At 51.4% G+C, this 24,683-nt stretch overlaps 1 protein-coding gene across 1 annotated transcript in view; it reads right to left on the reverse strand.

Moving 5' to 3' along the window:
* The window catches only part of LOC100541939 (SMG6 nonsense mediated mRNA decay factor), a 77,724-nt gene that overhangs the window by 47,182 nt on the left and 5,859 nt on the right, over window positions 1–24,683 (reverse strand). Inside the window, 6 exon segments of the mRNA XM_031556395.1 lie at window positions 4,332–4,412; window positions 4,415–4,476; window positions 7,487–7,548; window positions 21,332–21,544; window positions 22,205–22,315; window positions 23,551–23,629. Of these exon segments, the coding sequence (XP_031412255.1) occupies window positions 4,332–4,412; window positions 4,415–4,476; window positions 7,487–7,548; window positions 21,332–21,544; window positions 22,205–22,315; window positions 23,551–23,629 (608 nt within the window).

Below are 24,683 nucleotides of genomic sequence, written 5' to 3' on the forward strand. Positions count from 1 at the left end.
CAGGACCGTACAACATTTGAAAACCTTTGCAAGAGCTATAATTAGTGAGCACTCAGACACAGAAGAACAGTTCTGCACAAACCTGAGCGTTTCTGCAGCAATGGGCTGTGCAGCACTGACCGATCTCACGCAGCGTGGCAGTGCACAGGGACACACGCTGCTCTGACCTTGCAGCAGGGAGCAGGTTGTGAATCCTCCTGCCTTGCTTCACCAGCATTCAACTTATTTTCTAGCACCAAAAGCCAGACCTCGCTCTGCTCCCAGAGGGCAGCCTGACCCCAGCTGCTTTCACAGATGCTCCCTGCGACCTGCTGTCCAAGCGACAGGTTTCCCTCCCCACTCACCAGCACGGCCACCCTGCTCTGCCCAAAGCCCCCTCTGGCAGCAGTGCTCAGCCACAGCCTCTCTTCATGCCTCTGCTCCTTCAGCCCCAGGGGATGCGACTTCCCCCCCCAACGGCATGTGCTGAGGATGCACATATGGCAGCCCCCCCTCCTTCCACCTAAGCCCGACCTCCTAACAAACTGCACACAGCACAATGCGACAGGCCTGGGAGTGCCAGAAGGCATCCAGGTGCTGCAGCCTGATGCTTCACACCCACAGCCAGGCAAATTTGCTGGGATTTCCGGGAAGTGTCTCTAGGGTGCCCCGTGCTGCACCCCCACTTTGGTGTGCGCTTGTTTGGAATGCGGGCCTGTTGGGGGGAGAGGGGAAGTTATTCTGGTGGTGGCCTATGAATAACATCCAGTGATTTATAGGAAGTATAATCCAATAATACAGTAAAATAAAACAGTGTGTCTGAGATGGGTTTGATTCCAGGAATTATAAAACAAATTATTAAAGAGAGAGAGAAAGAAAAAAGCCTCAGAGAGGCCAGATCGGAGTAAATTGGGCACAGATGGGCTGGGAGGGGGTTTCTCTCTCTCCCCTCACCGAGATGCCCCTGCCGCAAGCACGGCTTCAATTAGTCTTTGCAGAAACCAGAGTTTTATTTCCCCAAATTACAGAATTAAAAAAAAATTAAAATGCTTGGAGTGTTTGTGGTTGGGATAAAGGGATCCGAACTTCTCTGTTAGCTGATGGTGCAGATGGCTACCAAACTGTTAAAAGGGCCACCCCGTGAAGGGGCTGGAGCCCAGGAGAGCCCAAACCCCTGGTAACAACCAACGCCCTGCGATGCATTGGTGGCAGTGTGGGGCTGCTCCAGCAATGGCACATCCCAGCCACACAGAGCACCATCTCTCTGCTTCCATCCCACGGGTGGGCTCTCCTTGCTCCACAGGCTACCAGCACCTTTGTCCCACCTTTGCCCTGGCATAAGGCAGCCGGGAGGTCAGGGGACCAGCCAGCTGCACGTCCCCATCACCAACAGGGAGGTTGGGCTCCCAGGGAGCAGTGTGCTGTCTGGTGCTGAATAGCAGGGGAATGCTTCGTGTGGGAATTCTTTGGCTTCCTCTGGCAGAGAAAACAACAGCCCCAATCCATTTCCTGGGGTCTTCCCAGCGTCGCAAGGGCAGCTGCAACCGGCTCCTGCTCCGGCAGGATGAGCACAGCCCTGCTGCCAGCACCAGCCATAGGGCTGTACTCAGCTCTACCCCCCAAAAATGGTCAGATGGGCACAGGGCCATCTTTGCAAGACAGATTTCAGAAAGCAGCAGTTGCAGGAGGAGACATTATTGCAAACACTGCAATGCAGGGGCAAAGGAAAATGAGTGAAAAGCAAAGAGCAGCAGATAGAAACCATTCTGCACGAGCCACCAGCCTGCCATGCCGTTGAAGGACTTGGGACAAAATGAGCACAACCTGCAGTGAAACTGGGGGAAGAGAGAGTAAGGAAATGGCAGGGTGGGTGTCTGGCATCAGTCAGAGGAAGAAAGAGAAGTATTTACTGAAGTGAGTTTGATTAGTAATACTTCTGTGTTTTTTCAATACCCAAGTCAGAGATTAGACATTTCTGTTAATTGGCAATGAATTAAAGTATGCAAAATTCTCCACGTCAAAACCACCCCACAAGTGCTAGTAGAACCCCCCAGTCCCAGCACCAGGGACTCATTAGACAACACAGAGGGGGCAAGCAAGTAAGCCCTCAAGTTTCTCAGGAGCAGCTGCGGCCCGACAGAAAGGAAAAACATGGGAGGGGAGGGAAGGAGCACCTGCCTCAAGAGGTATCTGCCCCTGGACAGCGAGGAGAGGAGGCTCTCAGACAGACCTCCCAAACTCACACATCTCCTGCTGCCGACAGCTCGCAGCGACCGTCAGGCAGAGCCGTGCCACGGGAAGGACACAGCAGCTCCGATCCCGGATTTGCAGGAGGACTGCAGTAGGAGGGGATCTCTAGAGGTCACTCGGTCCAACTGCAGGGTTAGGTGCAGCCCCACGGAGCTCACCCAGCCAAGCCCTGCCTCCAGCAAGCGCTGCTCCCGGCAGGGCTTCCTGGCAGTCGGGATGCACGCAAGGCAGAACTGCTCCCTGCATCCCCTCTGCACCCAACTGCTGCCCATGCAGCTGCAGCCCGGCGAGGTGACTCATGTGCTGGGAAATGGAAACCCGCACCTTCCCAACAGCCCTCTGCCACATGCTCCAGTCTGCCCTCTGCCCACAGCATCCCACACAGCGGGGACGGAGCCAACACCCTCACTGCTCCGTGCTGGGCAATCGGTAATAATAACTCAGCCAGCTTTCTTGCTTGCCTTTTAAACTCCAGGTTCTTTGCTTGCTTTTTCCCCCCCCCTCTTCCCCTTCTGCACCCAGCTCCCAGCACTTCTCAGTATCACTGCGTCGGCACTGAGCCCAACACGGGCTCTGCCAGCACTCAGCACACGAGCGCTCAGAGACCACCAGAGCGTTTGTGCTGACAACAGAATTTGCTTTGCCAACAATATTCCTTGCAACGTTTTAGGGTCACCAGAGCAAGGAGCCCTCGGGGGCACAAAGCATCAGATGGCAGCCACAGTGCCATCCAACCCACAGCACTTCTCCAACACTGCCACCTGCTCCCTGTACGGTCCACAGGTCCCCAGCAGGAGCAGGTTTGCTTTCTCCAGAGATAAGAGAGCTGGGAGCAGCTGGCAACTACTCGCATGGGAGACAGGAAACTCCAAGAAGACATATTTTGCACAGGAGATAAGAAGTGCTCCCTTTCTGTCACTCACTCACTCACATCCACAGCTCGGCTGCGGATGGAGGAGCACAGCCCAGTGGTCTGAGAGCTGGGATTGCTTCCAGCCTTGCCACAGGGGCTTCTACACAGCCCAGACAGATTTCTTCCTCTTTACCACCCGCTCCTGTCTGAGAGCACAGACACAGCTATTAATATACCTACTGGGGGGCCGCACACAGGCGTTGCTCATCATCAGAAAGTACTTTGCAGCTCAGACATAAACACACTGGTGCTGGTTGGCACCTAGCAGGAAGGAGGGCACGTCCTCACTAGCAGGGCTGATGGCTCGCAGGGCTTCTCCAGGGCTTCCCCAAGGGATGGTGCCTGTGCAGCACACAGCACGGGGAGCCACGTGGCCCAGCCCACTTGGCCACCAAGCACCACAACTGACTCACAAGGGACAAATCACCCAGCAGCAGCACAGCGGGGCTCGGCCCTCCTGCTCACATGGTAGCTTTGATTGAGGTCCATCTGTTTTTGGAAGCTAAATTTCAAGTCATCAGTGTGCCACGTGCTGCTTCCCCCAACTAGGGAGTGTGGCCCCTTTCCCGGTCCCAAAAATGTAGCTCAGGCTGACCCAGTTGTTGTGGCCACTGGGGCCCCTTGGAAGCACGATTTCAAACCCAGAGGCAAGGATTCTGCTTTGGTAGCATCCCTACTAAGTAACCCAACAATGACAGTGCCCGCATCTTGGGCAGATGGAGGAGGATGAGTGACACGAGATCCTCCAGGTGCCTTAGCACAGGGCGTAGCCTCCAGCAGCATCTCCCATGGCACGGCTCAGCCACCCACATAGACACAGACAACAACGTTCTGCCCTCAGCCAGGCCCTCCCGGATCCTCCCAGCCCCCACGGTGCCAATGTGGGCGCTGAGCAGGACCCGGGCGAAGCGCCGGGAGGGCAGAGCCGTAGAACACAGCCTTCTGTCTGTGCCTGATGACTCAGGCTCCAGGGGGACGTGATGCCTCCTCACTCCACATCATTAAACACCTCACTGAGGCCTTCCAGCACAAGCTACGGCACTTCTGCCATCCTTACACACACCGAAACCTCCAGGCATCCAACCCAGTTGGACTTCAGCTGGGTATGTGCCCTCCACCCTTCTCCATCCGCAGCTCAAAGAAAGACGAGCGATCCCCAGCCCATTTCCCTTAAAGCAGCACATGGTACCTTTGGGCTGGGAGTTGTACACTGCAAACATGTTGATTGCCACGAGCTGGAGCATGCGGGTGCTTCCGATGGGAGGGGGCTGTGCTGCAGCAGGACCTGGAACTCCCTCAGGACCTCCTCGGCCACCGCAGGGAACGTCTCCATCCTGCAGACAGAGAGAGATGCTGTAGAGCAGAACGCAGACTGTGCCCTGGGGAGGGTGGCACAGCTCCCTCCGCGTCACCTTGCCCAGGGAACAGGGACCCCCCACGAGGTGCTGAGGGGCTGCTGCCCATCCCAGAGCCACAGGGAATCGCTGCCTCTGGAGTGAAGGTGCAGGCGGTGCGAGGGAGACAGCCGAAGCCTTCCTCAGCGAGGGATTGCTCTGTAACCAACAGGCAGCATTCCTTTGGCAGGAAAACACGGCCTTTATGAGTCATTTCTGACCAACCATTTTTTTCTACTGACTTCTACCAAGCTGGGAGGGGTGCCAAGAGGCCAGCAGCTCGCTTGGACCAGGAGCAGCCCATGGGACTCCCAAGAAACACGGGCTGCAGCAAACGGCACACACTGGTGCCACATTGCGGATGTGGCAATTCCAAGTGCGTTGAACACTGGCCAAGAACATGCTGCCTCCAGAGAACAGTCTCTGTCCCAAGCTCCTGTGCTGGTGCTGCCCACTCCCAGCACAGTGAGAAAGCTGTCAGCTCTCACTATTTGGAGCCCTGCCTCGCCCAGGGGACAGGAACCTGCAGTCCTCTGGTCCCGCTAGCTGCTATTGCTCATCAGACACAGCTGCAGTGCCACGCCGGGGACGAGGTGTGCTTTCAACACCGCTCACAAGCACCCGTGGAAAGCTGACACGTTTATCCTGCTCTTCATCTGGCGTCACTAGGGGAATTAGCCGAGGTTACTTACAGAGCTGATGGATCCTCAGCAATTCCCCAGCTGAAGTATGGTCAGCAATGGAACCGACTGCAAAGCGTGCAGTCAGTTCACAGAAACGGCGGTGACGTGGCGACCCGCAACAGCCCTCCCAGGAGCCCTCACCTGGTATCCCCTGAAGGCATCTTTATATCAAGAGGCTGCCAAAAATTTGCAAACTGGTGGGGAAAATAAAAAATACTTCTCCTCTCCTGCTGCCTCCTCTGCTGAGTTTGCTCTGTTCCTTCTTGGTCCTGCACTAGAAAAAGTCACAGCTGGACTCAGCGAAAATGAGCAGTGGTCTGCAGCAAGTGCCAGCTCCTTATCTGTGACAGCGTAACTCATGTGCCCGCAATGGAAGGGAGGGAGCAGTGGGTACAGCGCCGGGAGCCAGGGCAGACAACCTCAAGGGCCTCCAGAGCAATTTCCTCTATCTTCCCCCTGAGAGATTCAGATCTTGTGATATCAGCATGCTACAGACTGGATTAGCAAGCCACTTCTGGTAACCCACATGGGCAATTCTGCTGGGCTTCCCCAACAGACTTTCAGGACAGCAGGAGGGTCTATTTTTAATGACAGAATTGCTTTCTGCTTAACCATATTTCACAGATGCCTTTCAACAACTGGTTCTACCTAGCAGCAGGGCTACCCTCTGCCTTGGCACTGTTTGCTGGAGCGATGCAAAGCCTCCGTTACCTTCCCACAGATGTGGGCTGTAACAAACAGGATCCTTGTACTCAGTAGCCCTCCAGAACGGAGCAGCTCCGCCAGCACAAAAGCATTGCTCCCTCTCAAAGAAGCAACTTTCCTGGAGCTGGGGCACAGCCAGGGACTGAGAGCAAAATGATTGCTTCTAAATACTTCCTAATTTTGAGAAATCTCAGACCACATCCAACATATCCAGCAACATCCTCCTAAGGCAGACGGGCCGCTGGGGATGGAGGAGCCCTTTGTGGGATGGGTCATTAGTGAGGAGATGGAGATTATTGCCATGGAATAACAACAAGGAAGAGTGAGGGCTTCCTCAGCCCCGCCACGCTGTGCCTGGATACCACAGCACATCTGGAATGGCATGCAGTAACACCACTGAGTTCAGAACCAGCAGGTCAAGAACCGAGCAGAAACTTTTAACTATATACTTACCTGTGGTTTTAGGAGCAAGATGGCTCAAAATTAGCTCAACACCATCTTTTCCATACTTTTCACAGATAAATTACTATAGACTCTGCCCAGAGAGAACTCAGCCATTCCTCACCTTTTACCTATTTCAAGCACGGAAGCTGTTTAGCAGGGCTGGACGCATTTCTCTTCCTGTGTCATGTTATTACTTTCTAGTTCCCTTCTAAGTACTTCAGGGGATCTTCTGCCATTAAACATACTTGGGTTTTTCTAAATGACTGTCCTGGGAAGCAACCGCCTCTAACACTACATCTTAATTTCACAAAAGTCTCGGGAGCCAAATGTGCAAGCAATCACTGCAACATCCCCATTAATCCCCCTGCTGGCATGTGCTCAGCCCAGAGCTCGGCCGCGAGCACAGCCTGGCAGAGCTGTGGACCGGCAGCTCCCTGGACATTCTGCCCTGCAGCACAGACACGATGCCATCACCAAACCTCACGTGGGGGCTCTGCTTCTGCTTCCCATTGCTTTGTGAAGGGTGCAAGGTCAAGCACGTGCCACCCCAGAGAGCGCACTGCATGGAGCAAGAGCCGTGGCTTCAGGCTGCATCACAACATCAGTGCTGCTGTGCTGCATTCTTCTGCTTCCCAATGCAGGGAAGGTGACAGGCTCAGGGAACAGGCTGCCACTGGACAGCAGCTCCCTGCCACCGTGCTGTTTTGCTCCTGGCTTTGAGCCTCACTGAGCGCTCCCAGAACCACCACTCCGCTGGCTGGGAGTGGGGGAGGTGGGAGAGGAGGGGACAACACCAGAGATTAAAGTGGAGGGAGCACGGTTTGAAGGCAAGAAAGGGCTAAAAGAGCCTCCGGGCCCTACTGGGTGCACATCAGCTGGCTGAGCCCAGCCTGCGCCAGAGGGTCCTGGTGCACGAGGCCTTGAGATGGAGGAAGAAAGCCCCAACACTAATCATCGTGGACAGCAGGGCGGGTAGGGAGAATAGGAACCAGGAGGCTAGGCCTGCAAGAATTCACACCCTGTGCCCTCAGCTCCAAACACAGCTTAGTTGCTAACAATATTAAATTCCAAAAAGACTTGTAATGTAGGAAAATAAAATAAACATCCTGCACACTTACCCAATCCTGGTAAACAGCTTCCCATGGGCATGGAGAAAACTGAGGATGAACCTTTTGTTCAGCTGCATGGGAAAAAAAAAAAAAAAGAGAGAGAGGAGAAAACAATTAAACTCTCCCCGATTTCCTGTGAATTAAGAATGTCCCCAGTGACAGAAGAACCTGGCCTGGATGCTGGGGGTGGCACTGGAGATGGGAACCAAATGGACATGCCCAAACTCTTACAAACATCATGCACACAGGCGAGGGCAAGTGCCAAACAGCTGGATGCGAGCGGGGAGAGGGCGGTGGAGGCACAGCACCCTCTGCTGGGGCCGGGCTGATCGCTGCAGCCCCGGGCACCGCTCCGCTCCCCGAGCGGGACCCAGCGGAACGCAGCGCTTCCCACTGATGGGAAAAAGAAAAAGGAAAAACAGAAGCGATTTGGTTCAGCGCTCAGCGGTTGCCGCAGAGGCTGGAAGCAGCCTTTGGTCGAGGCGGGGAGGGAAATCCTCCTTAACGCTTTGCTGCAACGAGCTCAGCTGCAAAGTTTGGAGCTCGTTTGTGCCGTGCTGGTGCCACTTTCGTAAGCATGAGGGTTTGGGGGTGATGCTTTCCCCTTTCATTTAAACCCAGCCTTAAGCAACTGTAAAGAGGGAGCCTGGGTTTCTCAGGAAAGCCCCTGCGAGGCTGTGGCAGAGATGCTAGGCAGGGCTTGGCATTTCTCTGCAGTTCCCAGCACAGCGCGGAGCAGAGTGGAAGCAGAGCAAGCTGTCTGTAGCACTCTGCGTGATGGCAGCTTCCTGCCCAGCTGAGGTCCAACAACACCAAAATCCAACTCGATTCGTTCCTTACTGCTGCTCCAGGCCACCTCTGCTAGCTCAGCAGCAAGCTGGGCTTTCCCCATCCTTATCTGAATTGCTCTGAAGAAGGCTGTGGGTGGCAGAGAGTCACTCTGTGTGACCTTGGAGGTGGCTGTGTCACCCAGGAGCAGCCCAGCCTCTCTCATACCTTCTCCCCAGCAGGCAGCTTTCATCCAGCGCCTGCACAGCCTCACCACGATGAGAAAAGCCAGACCCCGAGCACAGAGCACAGCACGGGGAGACGCCGGTCCAGCACCGCCACTCCGCTCCCATTCCACATCAATTTTATACCCCGAATCCCTCTGCAAAGCTCAGCAGCATCCTTTCCATTTCCGAGGGGGGTCAGAGAGACAGAGAGCTGGCAGGCAGGGCAGTGCCCAACCAAGTGGCACCGGGTAGAAAACAAGGCAGCTGCCTTCTGCCTGCATCTGCTCAACTCCCCAGCTCCCACCGTTCTGTATGCAAGCAGCTTGGCGAGGTGGGACGGCTCGGTGAGGTGTAATTAACCCAGGCTGCACTCCCAGAGGACCCATGCAGGAGAATGATGCCCTGCTGCAGAGTCGCTCCTGGGCCATGTGCAAGTTTCAACATAAAACCTGTCTCATAAAACAAGCCAGACCAATTAAACTGGCCCCCGCAGCAAGGGGTTCTTGCTTACTCACTATTTTACTGCTGCCCTAAAGAGCCCTTTTCCACTGGAACCTGACTTTATTTGCCACCATTTTATTAACTCTGCAGATGAAACCCAAAGAGACTGGGGAATACTGGGACAGCTGAGCTAAGCCCTTATTCACTTTGCCAGCAATGTTAGGAGGGCTGTATTTCTACCATCCTCTTTAAGACACCAAGGCAGCTCAGAGCTTCAAAGGCGGCACACATATGGAAAATAAGAAATAAGGACACCAGTCCTTCCCCTAGGCCCACATACAGACCACAGCCTTGGGAACAGTTGCTCTGCAGTGCCTGCAGTGCTTTACCATCAGCGGGGGAGAATCCAAACTCCCCACCTTGAATGGGAAGTGCTCTGCACCCAGCAGGGACACACACACAGCGTTCACCCAGGGACAGAGCTGCAGCAGGACCAGAGGACCTGAGCTGAATCCTTTGGAAGCTTCCAGCTCAGTCTTTTCATCACCAATCCCAAGGACAACACAGGAATCAGTGCTGAATTGGGACATGCATATGGGCATACATAAATACAAGTTTTTTCTAAAGGAAGCAGGATGCACGCCTCTAGGAAAGAAGCGCATTTTATCCCTCTTGCCAACTTCAGCAAGCAGCAGCAAGCCCAGGCTGAGACCTGTGTGCCCCAGTGCTGTGGCACCTCACGCAGGCACCTCTCGTGCTTGTTTCATCACTTTTTCTCTCACAGCCTCAAGGTTTTGATGAGCTCATCACTTAACTTTGGACCTTTCATCTCCGAGTTCACGCCAGGGCCACGGGCTGCTTTGACTGGGCTTTTCTCCGAATGACTCTTTCCCTGGTGACTCACCTGCCCCTCAGTCTGCAGGAGCCCTCTCTGCTCCTCCTGTCAAATGCTGCTTCTCACGGCTGGAGGGAAACAGCGACTTCCACCGAGCAGCCCGCAGCAGGGAGGAGGAGGAGGAAGTCCCATCACCCGCTGTTCTGCATTTGCACGGCGGAGAGGAACACTTCCCCAAAGCCCCACTGGCTGCCCCGAAGCCGTTAGCAGGAGACCTGCAGCACTTCCATCGGTTTCATCTGACTCACTGCGCAATCCAAGAGTGGGTCCCTTCCAAGGGATTCCTCGGAGTGGTCCTGGTGCCCATGCTGGGATGTAGGGCTCCCTACGCACATCGCTGCTCTGCTCCTCGGGGCAGGTCCCAGTCGGTTGCAGGGGAAGAGCCCACCAAGTAATGCTGATGCATCAATAAAGTTACGTCAAAAAAATAAAAAAAAAAGAGACTTTGTCCCTTCCAGCTGAACAGCGGGCATCACTGATATGGAAGTTATGAGCATATAGTGAAGGCATTAGTTATAAAAACAAACCAGCTGTCAAGGAGAAGAAGGGGTCCCTGCACACAGTAGTGCCTGAAGCTGAAAACAGCTGTTTTGGCTGTCATGAGTCAGCATGTGCAGACAGACTAAATCCACCTGGGAAGAAGCAACCTCACCAGAGGAAGCAATCCACTGCTGCTCGGGGAGCATTCACACACCGCACCTCCAACCAAAGTGGATTTGTTGCCATGGAAGAAATCAACAGTGACTAACAACTCCACTCCAAGCACCTCAGTGCAGAGACAGCAACGGCCCTCAACGGCCAGCTGAAATCACAGCAGCCATGACAAGGATGTCCTGACAGCACACAGAACAGAGGTGGTCAGACAGCTGAAAGGAAGGTCTGGCACGGTTCGAGCCAGAAAAGAAGAAAGCAAGACCCAACCTCAAGAGACTGTGCCACGATTATAAAGGGTTGAAAATGCCTCCCACCCTTGTGCAGAAACACAGGAAATGCCAGCAGGGTGCACAGGAAAAGGAGTGCCACGAGGCGGGCCGAGAAGCAGAGCCACGGACCCATTTGGCTAGCTGCAGGGAGTGCACAGAGTTTGGCACCTGAGCATCAGCCCCAGCTGTGAAGGAGGCACCAAATAAGGGAAGGATTCTGGAGCAGCGACTCCTGGGGAAAAAAGCGTTTCAAGTTAAAAATTGTTACTTCAGGTTTGGAAGTAAATTTCAGGATCTGGTCTTTATCAAGCGAGGCAAACTTTCTTCAACATCAGCAAAGCATCTGTGGAGCAGAAAGCAGTGTCAGAGTCAAAATAGGCTGCAAAAAGACAAGTCCATTAATCAAGAGACCAGATGCAAAACTGCCTGCAACGAACACGCTGCCTCCACCAGAGTGGAAGGGGCTGGAGCACTGCGGGATGCTCCCCGAAGTCTGGGGTATCCTCAGTGATGAGGGGTTGGGACACAGACCACAGAGCCACGCAGTTCAGCTCCAAAACACGTACCACACTCATCCCAAGTATCTGCAGGGTTTCTTGGGCAGCCAGGGTTTTCCAGGCACAGCTGCTTTGCTGGGAATCCAGGCACCTCAAGCATGCTGTACCTCCCTCCCAGCTCCAGGGCTGGATATCCCATACTGACCATTATTGCTCCCTTATATCCTTCAGCTAAATGCCGACCCAGCTCTTAGCCCACGCTGTCCCTACCCTGCAAGGTCCAGCTCTGGATGCTGCTCCCCATGGCAGTATCTCAGCGCAGCAGCACTGAGCACAGACTGCTTCTTGAAACCAAGGACGCTGCATAGTTCCTCTTCATGTACCACCTGCAAGTGCATATGGATACAGAGCTTCACTTTGCTCCTCCTGGCCACACGTTCTAGTGCAGGTATCTGTTGAGCAGCGCAACGTCCTGCCCTGAATTGGATTCATTTTTGTAGCAATAGAAGCAACTCCAGTTGAGAATCCCAATACTTAAACATGAGAGACCGCATGAATGAAAATCCAATTTACTATGACGTGGAAAAAAGAGGGAACCCTGATGTACCGTGGTCCTGAGGCACAGAAAACTCATTTGCAAGTTAAGAAAATTTGATACACTCCTGCAGCTTCCTGATCTTTCGGGCTGCAGCAGCTGTGGCTCCAAGAAGCATCTCTTGGCTTTACGAGTTACAAGGCAGCATCCCAGCAAGAGAAAAAGAGGCAGCAAGGAAGCCCTTCAGCACAGCCGATGAGCTTTTGATTTATTCCTCTTCATCACTGCAGGAAGCAGGTGAGAGGAGAAACATAAGCAAGAACATGGTGCGTGTTAGCAATGCAAAATTGAGCAGCGGTGACTTCGCTGTCTCTGAAACAAACACCTGGCCTATAAGGCCATTTGATATGATTTAATCATGAAGCCACTGGTAGCACATTCGATTTACAGAAAACAGGTCAGCTAGAGTGTTTACATGCACGTGATTTTGTTTTCAACCAGACCTGTACCTAAGCTGCTTGTAGAGCGTTTAAATCAGCAACTGCAACGTTCTCAAATAAAAAACTAGACTAAAAACAGTACATGGTGATTAAATGGGTTAAAGCCCGATTGAATTAACATCTTCAAAAGTAACAGCCTTCAGGTAACCCTCACTAAACTGGATGGGAGTAGGTCAGCAGAGGCTTTCCACCAGGGTTGCTATCAATGAACTGAAAGTAAACCCAGTCGCCCCCGCCTATGGTACACAGGGAACAACAAGCACTGATGGTTACAGTGCATTCACATCAGGTTATTATAACAGTTTCATAATCTGGGTTTTCCCGACACTAAGTGCCACATCATACATCTCAGATGGTGGGAAATCAGCCTCCTGGAGGCTGCGCTCAGGGCAGCTCCTGCAGAAAGGCTTCAGGGATTCCCAGAGCAACGTCCAGCAGAAGGGTTAACCCGTCCCTCGCACAGGGCAGGCACTGGAGAGCATGTTTACATCTATATACGGCACTGATGAGACTGACACTGAAATACCACATCCAGTTCTGGTGCCCTTGTTTTTAAAAGAGATGCTGAAAAACTGGAAAAGGTCCAACAAACAGCCATAAAAGCAATTCAAACACTAGAAATAATGTCTTGCAGTGAAAAAACTTAAACAGCTCAATCTGTTTAGTGTATCGGGAAAGCCTGGGAGGTGGTTTGATTGCAGCGTGCAAAGTACCTCCGTGGCATTTAAGGGCCTTTAGCAGAATGCAAAGCACAAGAACAAACGAGAAATGTTCACTCTGGAAATAAGGCACAAACGTTTCAGAACCGGTGCAGTTATCACTGGAACAAACTCCCCAGGAAGAGGGTGGACTCTCAAGGCTGGATGTCTTTCTGGAAGTTTTGCTTTAGCCAAATGCAAGTTATTTGGCTTCATACAGGAGTAGCCGGGTGAAATTTAAGGACCCGTGATATACAGGAGATCACACCAGATGATCTAATGGTCCCTGCTGGCCATAAACTCTATGAATCTATGCAAACATGCCAGAGAGGGTCCTCAGCTGAGATATCAAGTTAACTTTCAGCACAAAACTTTTCACGAGTTGGCTCTGGTGCTGCAGGTCATTTAGGATACAAGCTCAGCTCTTCCAGACTGCATCTGGTTAAGCACTGAGAGATGACCCAGGCAGCACTGCTCTCTGTCCAGCAGGTAAGGCAGGCTGCATGCTGTGCGCTGAAGCGGCTCCAAGCAGCAAAAGCAGCTCATACTCAAATACATACTGTGTGCCAGGAGTGAACAGCATCCTCTTCCTGCGATAGAAAACTGACACTGAGAAACGTGCGATGAGTTCAGGCCATAAGAAATCTCCTGTTCACGTAGCTCAGGATGCTGTCAGCCTTCTTCGCTATTCCAGAGCAGATTATTTGTGGGGTTCAAGCACAAAGTGGGAAGACAATGAGAGAGATTAAGAATGGTGAGGACAGAAAAGACGTAACTCTAACAGGAGTTAGGCCAACAGAGAAGGCATTCGGACAACGGGCTGAGCAGAGGCGCAGCCTTACAGAAGGATGACAGCGTTAGCAGCAGCAGCTCGCCATACTCCTGCTCTCCCAGCTGTGCTCAGCAATGAGGGACAGGGCGGTGGCAACCAGGCTGAGCTCAGCACAGCTCCCACAGGACTGAGCTGGATCCACGTGTGAGCATCACACAGCTGTCCTGCTGCATTCGGATACATCCGGAGCCTTTGCTCCTACCTGGAAATGCAATGCAGGGCACTCAGGCATCTCCCTCTCCACTCTGAGTCGCACAGCAATGAAATCTGCTGGGGAGGAAGAGTAGAGCCAAGGACAGAGGAAATGACACAGATTCCAGCAGGTTCCACTCCCTGATCCTCCGGAAGGAAGTTTCTTTCCGAATATCCACCTCCACAGTGGATACGGAATCTGGCTGGAAGTGCCTCATTCGACACTGGAAAGAAATAAATATTCCCCGTGGCAGAAATAAGGGTTTGGCTGTGGAATATGAGATGCCAACCCAGCCAGCGTAGAACAGAAAAAGTCGAACTGGGCCAACATCAGACAGAGATCAAGGTCAGACTAACAAGAGAGGCTCAAGAGCAATCACTGCCTAACAGCCCTCACCCTGCTCTGGGAAATTTCCCAGTCCTGCTATTAGACATTTTACTTCCTTTACCAGTGCTGCCAATTCCTGCAGCATTCTTGTCTGAAGTGCAAACCCTCCCTTCCCAGCACTGCTCTGCAGTGCCTGGATCATCCAACCCGCTGCTACGAGAAAGGGCTCATGTGCAGCAGCAGGAGGGGGTTTGGTTACACACAAATCCCTGGCTGATCAGCACCAGCAGGAGAGGAAATGAGGAAAGAGTGACTGACAGGGAACGGCGGTTTCTGGCTGATTGTGCTTGGTTTTAGGGTATGAGAAGCCTGCTGGAACTTGAAGCTTTGCCCCCCTACTCCCCACAGCCTCTCTGAGCACTGGGATACAGCAGAGCCCCTCACCCAGGGGTAAGTCATTGATGTCTTTGTAGGGCTCCCACCTCCGATCCACCACCCTCCTCCACATTAGCACCAGATGCTTGTTATGGGAAGGAGAACACGTCGACGTTTCTCCCCTTCAAGTAACATCAGACCCTGCCTTGTTCTTCACAGTCAGATAAAACCACCAATGTGGTCTAAAAATAAGTAAAAATAAATAAAAAATAAATAAAAATCAGCACCAACTTCTGGAAACTCTTACCCATAGCTTAGCCTTCATTATCTGGGTAGTGGCAAAAGGTCAGGTTGTGCTGGAAAGCAACACATGGGTTCTACATGACATGCACACACACGTTCTATGGGTAAGCAGGCTCTAGGAGCAGTCCTGAGCTCTGGGAGCTCTAGCAGAGCGGTGCCGAGCATCAATGGGAGATCTGTAGGGTCTTGTTCTGTCTCGTGCTTTTTTGGTTGGATTGCTAACGCATAAACCACGGCTGAGGAGGTTTTAGAAGTTAAAAAGATCAGAGTTCTAAAGAAGTTATAAATGCAAGCAGAGAGGGTGCACAACTGGTCGGCAAAAATGTCAGTGCTAGCTGCATGGCTGAATGTCACGTCTCAAGCCCAGAGAGGCTACGAGTGTGGTTTTAGTGTTTAACCAGTTTCAACTGCAGCCTGGCACTCTTTTACTTCCTCTGCACCGAAGGCTCCTCACTGCTGGGGGAAGAAACCAATCTCACCGCATGACACCAAACGGCTCGAGTAAAAATAAAGCCCCGAGGTGGTTTGGTGACCTGAGGTCGTATTAGGAGGTGGAGGGGTTGCAGGTTGGGGAAAGCACTCAGAAATACTCACGCTGCCAACCAAGAAAGAGATTGCAGGAAAGGAGGCAAGGCGGAGTATTAACATGAGTCCAGCAGTAAAGAGGCTGAGAAGCCTCTTTCGCACGCTACCAGCTCCCCCGTGCTCAAAACAGTTTGTAAACCGTTTCCTAAACACAAAGGGGAAAAAAAAAAACCCAGACCTAGTCCTGACCTCCACGAATGAGTAACCAAACCCAACTGCTTCCTGCCAGCTTGTGGGGGTGAGAGAAGGAGGCTGCTGGGCAGGGCAGATGGAACTCCAGGTTTCTCCCTCTCAAGTACTGCTTTGGGCATAAAAATTAGGGATTCAGCGTCTCCCGCTGCCTTTTCACGTGGGTGGTGGGTAAAGGAGAGGAATAAGGAGGGGCAGCCCTCTGCTGACTGCTAGCGCTCGACGTTCCCACCCCGCAGGTTCTCTCTGTGCCATAGGGGAGGCTCACAGGAGGACTGCAGCACAGCCAAGCTTCCAGTCAAAGACAAGGCAACAGAGCAGCGAGCAGCAGGCTGGAAGGGAAGCACTGCCCTCCCCTGACGGCGAGGGCAGACCATTCTGCACCAGACCATAGACAGCATCACCTAAGCGTAGACAAACTTCCTGAGCTAAGAGCAGCTGCCTTCCTGCAAAAAAGGTGCTGATGGCAACCTGACCCACCGCCCCACTGTGAGACTTTGGGTATACCCTGCAGTGAGAGAAACCCACCCCCTGTGTCCCCTCCCTTTGGGGACACACCTATGTCACCGCCCTGGTGCGGCTCGAATGTATAACAGGCGTGAGAAAAGGCTTCAGCAGAGAGCACTGCTGGTCCCGTGGTTTCTATTCCCTCCACTCTCCGCACATGTGTGCAATGCTGGGTGTAAATAACACATATAAAAGTTAGCCTGTGAGCTTTCAGAGCGCCGTGCAAGCCTGCAGGGTTACCCTTTGCATCCCAGCAGTGAGAGGAAGGCAGGCAGTGAATGCAGAGCCTGCTGTATTGCATGCCTGTGCTTTCACACTGCCAGAAGTGCTGCCCAGCCATGCTGGACCCATCAGCCAGGCAGCAGAATGGGGGGGCAGATCCTCAGATTAATGAGTCTCCCAAGTGGCTTCTTGTCCAGCTGTATGGAAGAGCAGCCATCACATCATTACAGCAATGCACCATTTCCACTTCAGTCTGTCATTAACTTCTCGTTGTGAATAATGAAAAAGCTGAGAGCAAAAGGAGCTGCTCTCAAATAGGGATGCTCCTGTGGGGTATCTGCACAAGGTAAGCTGGGCCATGCTTGCAGATGCTCAGTTCGCATCACAGCAGCCTCTTAACAAACCAGACACTCCTAAGGACTGCAGGCAGTGACAGTAGGGCCACCCCAGCACTGAGCACAGGTCACTACTGCTACTCAGTGTGACTGGCCCCAGCAGAGGACATGTTGTTGATGGAGCACAATGGCCAGAATCCACCCACCAGAAGTTATCCAGAACTTCTAATGGATAAACAGAAGGTCTGATCCCACTCCTGCCCTAGCAGCACTCCTCTCCAGATGGAAAACCCCAGAGGAAAAGCTGCACTGCCTGAAACCAGCTGGAAGAAGGAGCCAGCCCAGAGCAACTGCTGCCCAAGAGGAACAAGGACACAGAGGACAAACAACAAACATGGCCACAGAAAAACAGATGTGAAAAGCGCAGGAGCTGACTGGGACAGTGACCCTTTTCCCAGCTAATGACACGTGCCCCCCATCAAGGCAGTGCCTTAGACAGCCCCCAGGAGGACAGTTGCTCTCTAACTGCCTTTCTCCTGCCTTGGACCATGAATAGGCTGCAGAGATGTAAGTGGACGTAGCATTCATGGTGTACAGACAAATGGTGTCACATAAAGCTAAGCAGAGGAGAAGAACTAAGAAAGAAAGTTGAGAATCCTTGCAAATGTCTTATCTCAGAATGAAAGAAAAGAATCACAGCCAAAGCTATCATAAGGATAACTCCAAGCAGGCACTGTCATATAAGTTCTCAGTTGTCTAAATCCAAACCTAGAGGAAAAAAAGGGCAAGTCTCACAATCTCCCCTGCTTTATGAAGACAGTGACCTCATCCTTCTCCCAAAAGGTTTCAGATTGTGGACCACCTCCCTGCATGCTTAACACTCATCTCATATTCTAGGACTTAGTAGATGGAAGCAGCAGAGAAAAACAGCACCATTCACCTGAAAGAAAATACAAACACTCAAAGATACACGCTGCTTACAGCTTCAACACATTTTTGGGTGGTCCCGTGTGGAGCCAGGACTTGGACATGATGATTGCTATGGCTCCCTTGCAGCTTGGGATATTCTATGACCCTATGAAAAAGGGCTGTTGCTCCAAGAGCACCCAGCACCAGGCAAAAGCAACACCTCTGTTCCTAACCAGAAACAGGAAGGTTCCTGCACCAGTGCACAGAGCTGGGACAGCAGATCTCAACTCTGGTCTTAGCTTTCCTACGAGCCTTTTTGGTGGCTCTACCAACCTTCTGATGGCTCTGCAAGACTGACCTCTCACACAGAGCCCAGAAGGCTTAATTATTTAATGATTCCAAAGCATTCGGGCATCTGGAGAGAAGTATTATTCAATTACTGTTATGCCAAGGGAAAACCTCTCTTCCATAATCCCGGCTGCAACTATGCAGTAATCTTTATTAGTGCACTCATGCTACGTGATAACATTAGGAAGTATCTACTGCAGAGCACGGGCAGCAGGCAACTGCAACTGTGGGAACCGTAACTCAGCGTTTCCTGACAGGGGTGATTAAAATCTCAAACTTAGTGTAATATTAACACTTTCTCAAGAGACTGACAGCACATATGCCCTGTTTACTTTACCAACTCGCAGCCTGCGCAGTAAGCTGCAGACAGTACTATCATGTTTAAGATCAATATAGACCCAAGGCAAATGAAACTAGTGGCACAGAACAAGTAGGACTCAGCTCTCCAGTACACTGGATAGCTATATAGCTCTACAGCTATATGGCTGCCCAATAGAGCTGCCCACTGATTCTGTCTCCTTTTTTTGCTTTTCTTAGTGCATTCCTACACAAAGTCAGGTAAGCAGGGCACTGGGTCACCCTGAACTCTCAAGTCACTGCACACCTAGAAGCACACAACGTATGAGAGACCACAGAAAACAGCCAAAAGAAAAACAGAATGAAACTCCAAAAGGCTGCAGACATAACGGACAAACCCCAACCACAAAAAGGGGGCTGCAACCCAAACACTTCTCCTGCTTGCTTTGTCCCATGTCCTGCATGCCAGCACTGCCAAATCATTACTGGGAAGATACACAGCCTTTGGTGCAGATAGGTGGCACATGCTTCCAGTTCTCCATCTACCTACAATAACACGACATAGCAAACAGTGGAAGAAGCAGCTATGCCAATCCTCTACCTAAACAGAGAGAGCCAAGGCAAACTGCCAGCCCTGCACACCGCCTGACTTCGTCACAGTGATAGCTGCAGCACGAACCGCCCTTCTGCAGCCTTGAGGTCACACTTTATTTACTCCTTTCAGCTAACTTCTAACCCTGAAATAAAGCTGTGATGCTTCTGTTTTTATACAGGGCTACAGAGAGAGGAGACTCTGACAGGTACAGTGTGCAGATGTGCAGGTCCCAGGAGGGATGCATTCAGCATCTCCCTGCCCAGCCTCTCCCCACACCTCTGCCTGAATGCAGTCAGATCTGTTGAGTTCTGTGATTACGTTGATCTGCTCCTGAAAGCTGAACACTTACCCATTTTACCCTCCACAATTCCATTCTTTGGCTCAGCAATAGCTAACGCCTGAGGAGCTACCTGCAGGTCTCAACTGTCAGAACAGATAAAAGAACACAGCTTCAGCCTTTTCAAGGGCTAAAAACACCAAGGAAGGTACCAGGAGGCAAAGACACAGTTTAGACTCGTTTCCCTATGATGACACGCAAGCCCTGGCACACTTCCCCCGTGAGAAGAGCAGTTCCCTTCTGCCCCAGCCCGCATGGGGAACGCATCTGCTGGAGGCAGAGGTGCTGCCAGGTCCGAGGCTGCTGCCTCCTCCGGCCCACGCAGGTCCTTCCGAGGCCAAACAGTGCCACACAGTGGCAACACGCAGGTTCCTCAACTTCTCTCCAGCCCCCTGAAAGCACAGAAAAGCCTCCTAAATTGCTGCAGCTTTTTATCCGGCTCCCACCTTCAGCACAAGGGAACTTTGGGAGTGATGCAGATGTAAGATGTCTTCCTCACCTGGTTATTTTTAATCCAGGTCAGTTTGGTGACACAGTCGCAGTTCGGCTCCACAAACAGCTGCACCAACAACGTGAGTGGAACGGTGCACTGCAGCCCGAGTAGAAAAACCTTGCCTGCAAAGAACACAGCGCCCAAACCTGCACCCTCCACTCCCCTGCCTTTTTGCCTCTGTGTTTCTGGTTTGCAGCCTCTCAGCGCCAGTGAGAGAACCTTTCCATGAGCCAATATTTCAAACTGATGAAGAGATGAAGAGTAAGGGTAGTAATCAGCTGTGAGATCTGAACATGCATTGCCAGTTCCTGCACTTCAGGGAGCACAGCCCTCACAGAACAGACCAAGAGCAAGCTCTAGCAAACATCACCACACTGTAAACGACCAAACATCACTGCCCCCCACTTTGCTAGTGGCTACACCACCTCACGTGGCAGTACTGCAGAAGAGAAACTCCCAGCGCCTCAAAAACACTCACAGCATTTTATATAAAAGCTCTGCATCAGTGATTTATGGAAACCCTAAAGCTTGGCACATTCCTTTCAATGATGCTGAGGCAGCAAAGGTCTCCAGAAGAGAAGCTGAGGAGAGGGAAAACAACCGAGGGCAGTAACATCCAAAAAATGCTGCTGCAGTGTGCCAGAGCTTATCTTTCAAAGCCCTAAGACTTCGCCCCAGTTCCACCCAGCTGAAGTCACAAACTAGTTATAAAAGTGCAATCATATTTGAGAAGCTCTGGGCCCCGCAGTATGCAGAGAAGGCCTTCCCAGTTCTGCTAAACTCACATCCTTAACAGCCATTTTAGGACAGGCAGTCCAGAGCTCCCTGGCAAGTCCTCTTGCAGGCCGCATGTGCCAAAGCAGTGTGAGGATTCCTAGAGAATGAGCTTCCAACCATCATTGTCTTTGCCTACATTCCAGTGCCTGACAAACAGAGTTCACTCGGGCTCCTTTTACAAGGTACACAGCTCAAACAGACCAATGAGAGACGCTGCCACTCACATTTTTAATCCTTACAGAAGAAACGAGAGAGTCTGGCCTCTCAGTAGAACAAGTAATGCAAATACAACACATACCCTGGAAATTAAACCACAGTTTTCACATTCCCAATGCAAACTTCCAACCACCTGGCATCGGGACAAATGACCTGCTTCCATAACATGCAGTAGAGCTACTTGGTCACCATTAACCCTGGTCTCCAGCATCTGACCTCATTTCCCACCGGCAACCTCACCCAAGTTAGAGCCTCCAGAAGAGGCATTTTCTGCTTCTTCTGTTTGTGCCTCTCCTATTCTATATCAGCCACACCAGCGCACGCTGCCAAGAAATGGATGGTAACAACATGCTTTAAACATGAGAGGCACGAGGTCACCAACTCCTCAGCCTGACCCAGGCACAGCTCCCATAGGGGAAGCCAAAACACTGGAAAATTTAGCAACAGGAAAGCAAAACAGATCCAGTGTCATTCCACTGCATTCCAAACACATGACACCAAAGCCAGCAGCCTCCTCCTGCAGTACTCACGTCGCTGGGGCTGAGGTTCCCAAGACCATTGTCCTGCTCAGAATCTCTGCCGGACTCGTGGCCCTGAGAGGAACGGGGGTGGGAAGGATGGATCCAGATCTCCAGCCGTGTGGCATCGTCTCCAACTTGTCGCAATGTGGACTTCTTGCCTTTCCCTCGATGGCTGGGGCTCAGCTCCAGCACCTGGTGCTTCTTCTGCTCCATCTGCTCTGCCTGTGCAGATAGGACATGGTTAGATCATCCGGGGATAAAAGTTCAAGACAAATATATCATTTTATTTACATGGAGAAATTGGCTCTTGTCCCAGCTTAAAAACCACAGTAACTCACTGACAGTCCAGAATTTGATTTCTGACACTACAAGAGAGTGCAGCTGAGAGATTATTATTTTATATATATATTTTTTTTTAAACTCTGATTGCTCAATGGGAGAAGGAAAAGCTGTATCCAGTTCCTAGCAGTGTTTAACAGTCAACACGCCGCATCTTTGATTTGAGGCACAAAGTGACTGCAGCTTCTCCTTCCTACCTCTGTGGGACACCTATGGAATAAGGCAATGATCAAACTGCATGTTGAGGCCATGCTGCAAACCGCAGCGACCTCAGCCCTTACTGAGCTCGGCCATTTTACAGTTTGTGACACAGAATTAAGAGATTCAGCTGCCTAAGCAACCCCAAAATCAGACTGTGGAGAGGCAGAAAGATACCGTCATTTGGAAGGCTTTCTTTTTCTTCCAACATGGAATTTCTAACAAGTAAGACTCGTAAAACTCCAAGACCAAAAGCCACCATCACCCTTCTCCCAGGTTGCAGCTCTCCAGCTGTGGGTCAGCTCAGGCAGCTGCAGCATCCCACAGCCCAGCTCCAAGACTCACCTTGCGTTTTGTCTCTTCAAACAGACTCATGAGGCTCTCCTTGGCTGTGAGGATGGGGTTACTAGCTGCCAGACTGCGCATGTAGTAGTAGACAGCATCCAGCTTTCTCCTCTGCAAAAACACAACCAGACTTAGAGCTGGCATTCATTCTGGGAAACTCAGGGCAAAGCCCCCACGCCATTCACTTTCCATGTTCCTCAATACACTTTCCTTCTCCCTCAGCAGTGCCTCGGAGACAGATATTCACAGAGTAAGAGCAGTCCTACAAGCAAGCTGGACCCTTCTCCATCCACATTCACGACTATCTACAACATTCAGCACAAGTATTTCACCAGGATTAGGGAGGGCAGCCGACACGACAGCTTGCAGACCTTGCTCTAGCCCTCAGGTTGCTACAGAAGCCACCAACCCAGAAGTTCACAAAAAAATCTCTCAGCAGACATAGCAATAAAGGGCATCAGTATAAATTCTGAATTCCTGACAGTTTGGAGAAAAAAACACCTCCTTTCAACATTGTAATGAATATGGAAATTACTCCACAGAGGTCCGGGAATACAGGAAGTTTTGCCAGACTCCTGCCTGTGGTGAAAGATGCCCTCCTTATCTCAGTCTGCCACTCGAGCCACCTCTCAGCATCTGTTCTCCCACAGCCCTGCCACAGGGAATGCTGTAAGACATCACTCCTTGAGTCTTTATCCCATCGAGACCCACAGCCATTTAGGGCCTTACAGAACAGCACAGCAGGGCAGGATACTTGGTAGCCTTAAGTCCCACTTGGGGAGTCAGAAAAGTCATTCCCAGCCACAAGGAAACTGCATTTCTAAACCACGCAGTTCTGAACTGCTATTCAAAAAAAAAAAAGTCTTTTCCGCATTGCAAATGAGATCCTTACCAGCCCCCATGCCCCATGCTGATGCCCCCATTATCTGCTGCAAATCTTCCTTGAAACAAGCTTTCCTGCATGGCTACAGGAGCCAGCAAAATTAAGACTGAAGGAAGCTGCATGTTGATGTCACTTAGACTAGTCAAGTACAAAAATCTCATGCAAAACTTTAAATGCAGCCCATTTCCGATGCAAGTGCACTCTCAACAGCCCACAGAGCAGTCCCAAAAACGTAGATAGCCTGGGGCAGTACTGTGTATCTAGCAAAGCAGCCAGAAGCCAACAGCTGGAATCCACCGAACACACCCTGCCATCAACTTAACTAAAAAAAAAAAAAAAAAAACAACAAAAAACATCTGGAAGTGCTGCCTTAAACAATGTCTTTCTCCACCAGATGGAATCCCACAGCTTTCTCAGAGGCTCTTCCTGTGCTTGCTACATCTTTGTATGATGAACATCTTACCGTGTAGATGGCCAGGAGTGCCAGCTGGTTGTATGGGCGGCCGTTTTTGGGGGCGATTTGTTGAGCCTTCAGGTACCAGCTGAGGAATGGAAGAACCAGGGAGAAAGTTACTGAAAGGACATCAGGTTGCCTTCCTCACTGCGTAGGGCACAAAGTTCCCTCTGCAGCACTGGCAGCCCAGCACTGAACAGGCCCTTTGCACAAGTGCCCTCTGCCTGCACGAGTGTGCACAGCTACTAAGTCTGTGCCCAGTGCAGAGAGGCAGAGCCAGGGCACAGGACAAGAGGGAGAGGCAGACACAGCTGGAGAAAGAAATGTTCTTGGCTCAGCTTGAAGATGAGCATTTAGCCAGCTCCACTAAGTGTTGTCTCCAGTGCAGCCTCAGGCAGAAAACAGGCTATTTGCAGAACGCTTTTTTCTCCTCCCCCTTTTTTTAGCCTTTTTGGCAGCTGGGACCAAATCTTCCTGGCTGCTTAGCTCATTATTTAATTATCCCAGAAGAAGGGGCATCCGTTAAGAAGCAGCCCATTCCTTCCTCCTATTTCCCCTCAGTTGTATTATCCAGCTTATTTCATGCCACACAAATCTGTCAACACTGTTCAGATGCATAATGAACATGTGTGCTCCTTCCAGCCCTGTAAGGTATCAGTGCATTCTACAGTGCTCACTTCATAAACAGGCAGCTTTCCCCACCCTGTTTCAACCTTCCATGGGTTTCAGGGCCCCATGCTGGGCTCAATTGCTCACTACCACTCTTTGCTCCAAGAAAATAAAAAAGATCAGAAAAAGAACTGTATGCCAGGCAAAACAAGAGTGATAGGAAGCAACAGGTGCCAATAACTTCTGATGCAGTCAGAACATATGGGCACATATGGGAATCTCTCCTAGCTGGGAAGCTAGCAGAAAATATATCAGTTTGCCAGCCTCAGAAGCATAAACACTCCATGCTGCAGGATCAGCACAGGACAACTTCCACAACGCACAGCTGGAGGAAGATGGATCTGCTGGGTTGCTTTTTGGATGGAAAAGCAGTTCACATCGTACCTTTAAGTTACACAGGACTGCAGTACAATAAGGAGGCATGAAAAGACTCCTTTGGCTAGAGGCAAGCTTAAGCATGAAATGAGATGCAT

This window comes from Meleagris gallopavo, chromosome 21 (genome assembly GCF_000146605.3).
Source record: "Meleagris gallopavo isolate NT-WF06-2002-E0010 breed Aviagen turkey brand Nicholas breeding stock chromosome 21, Turkey_5.1, whole genome shotgun sequence".
In the NCBI taxonomy this organism is placed as follows: domain Eukaryota; kingdom Metazoa; phylum Chordata; class Aves; order Galliformes; family Phasianidae; genus Meleagris; species Meleagris gallopavo.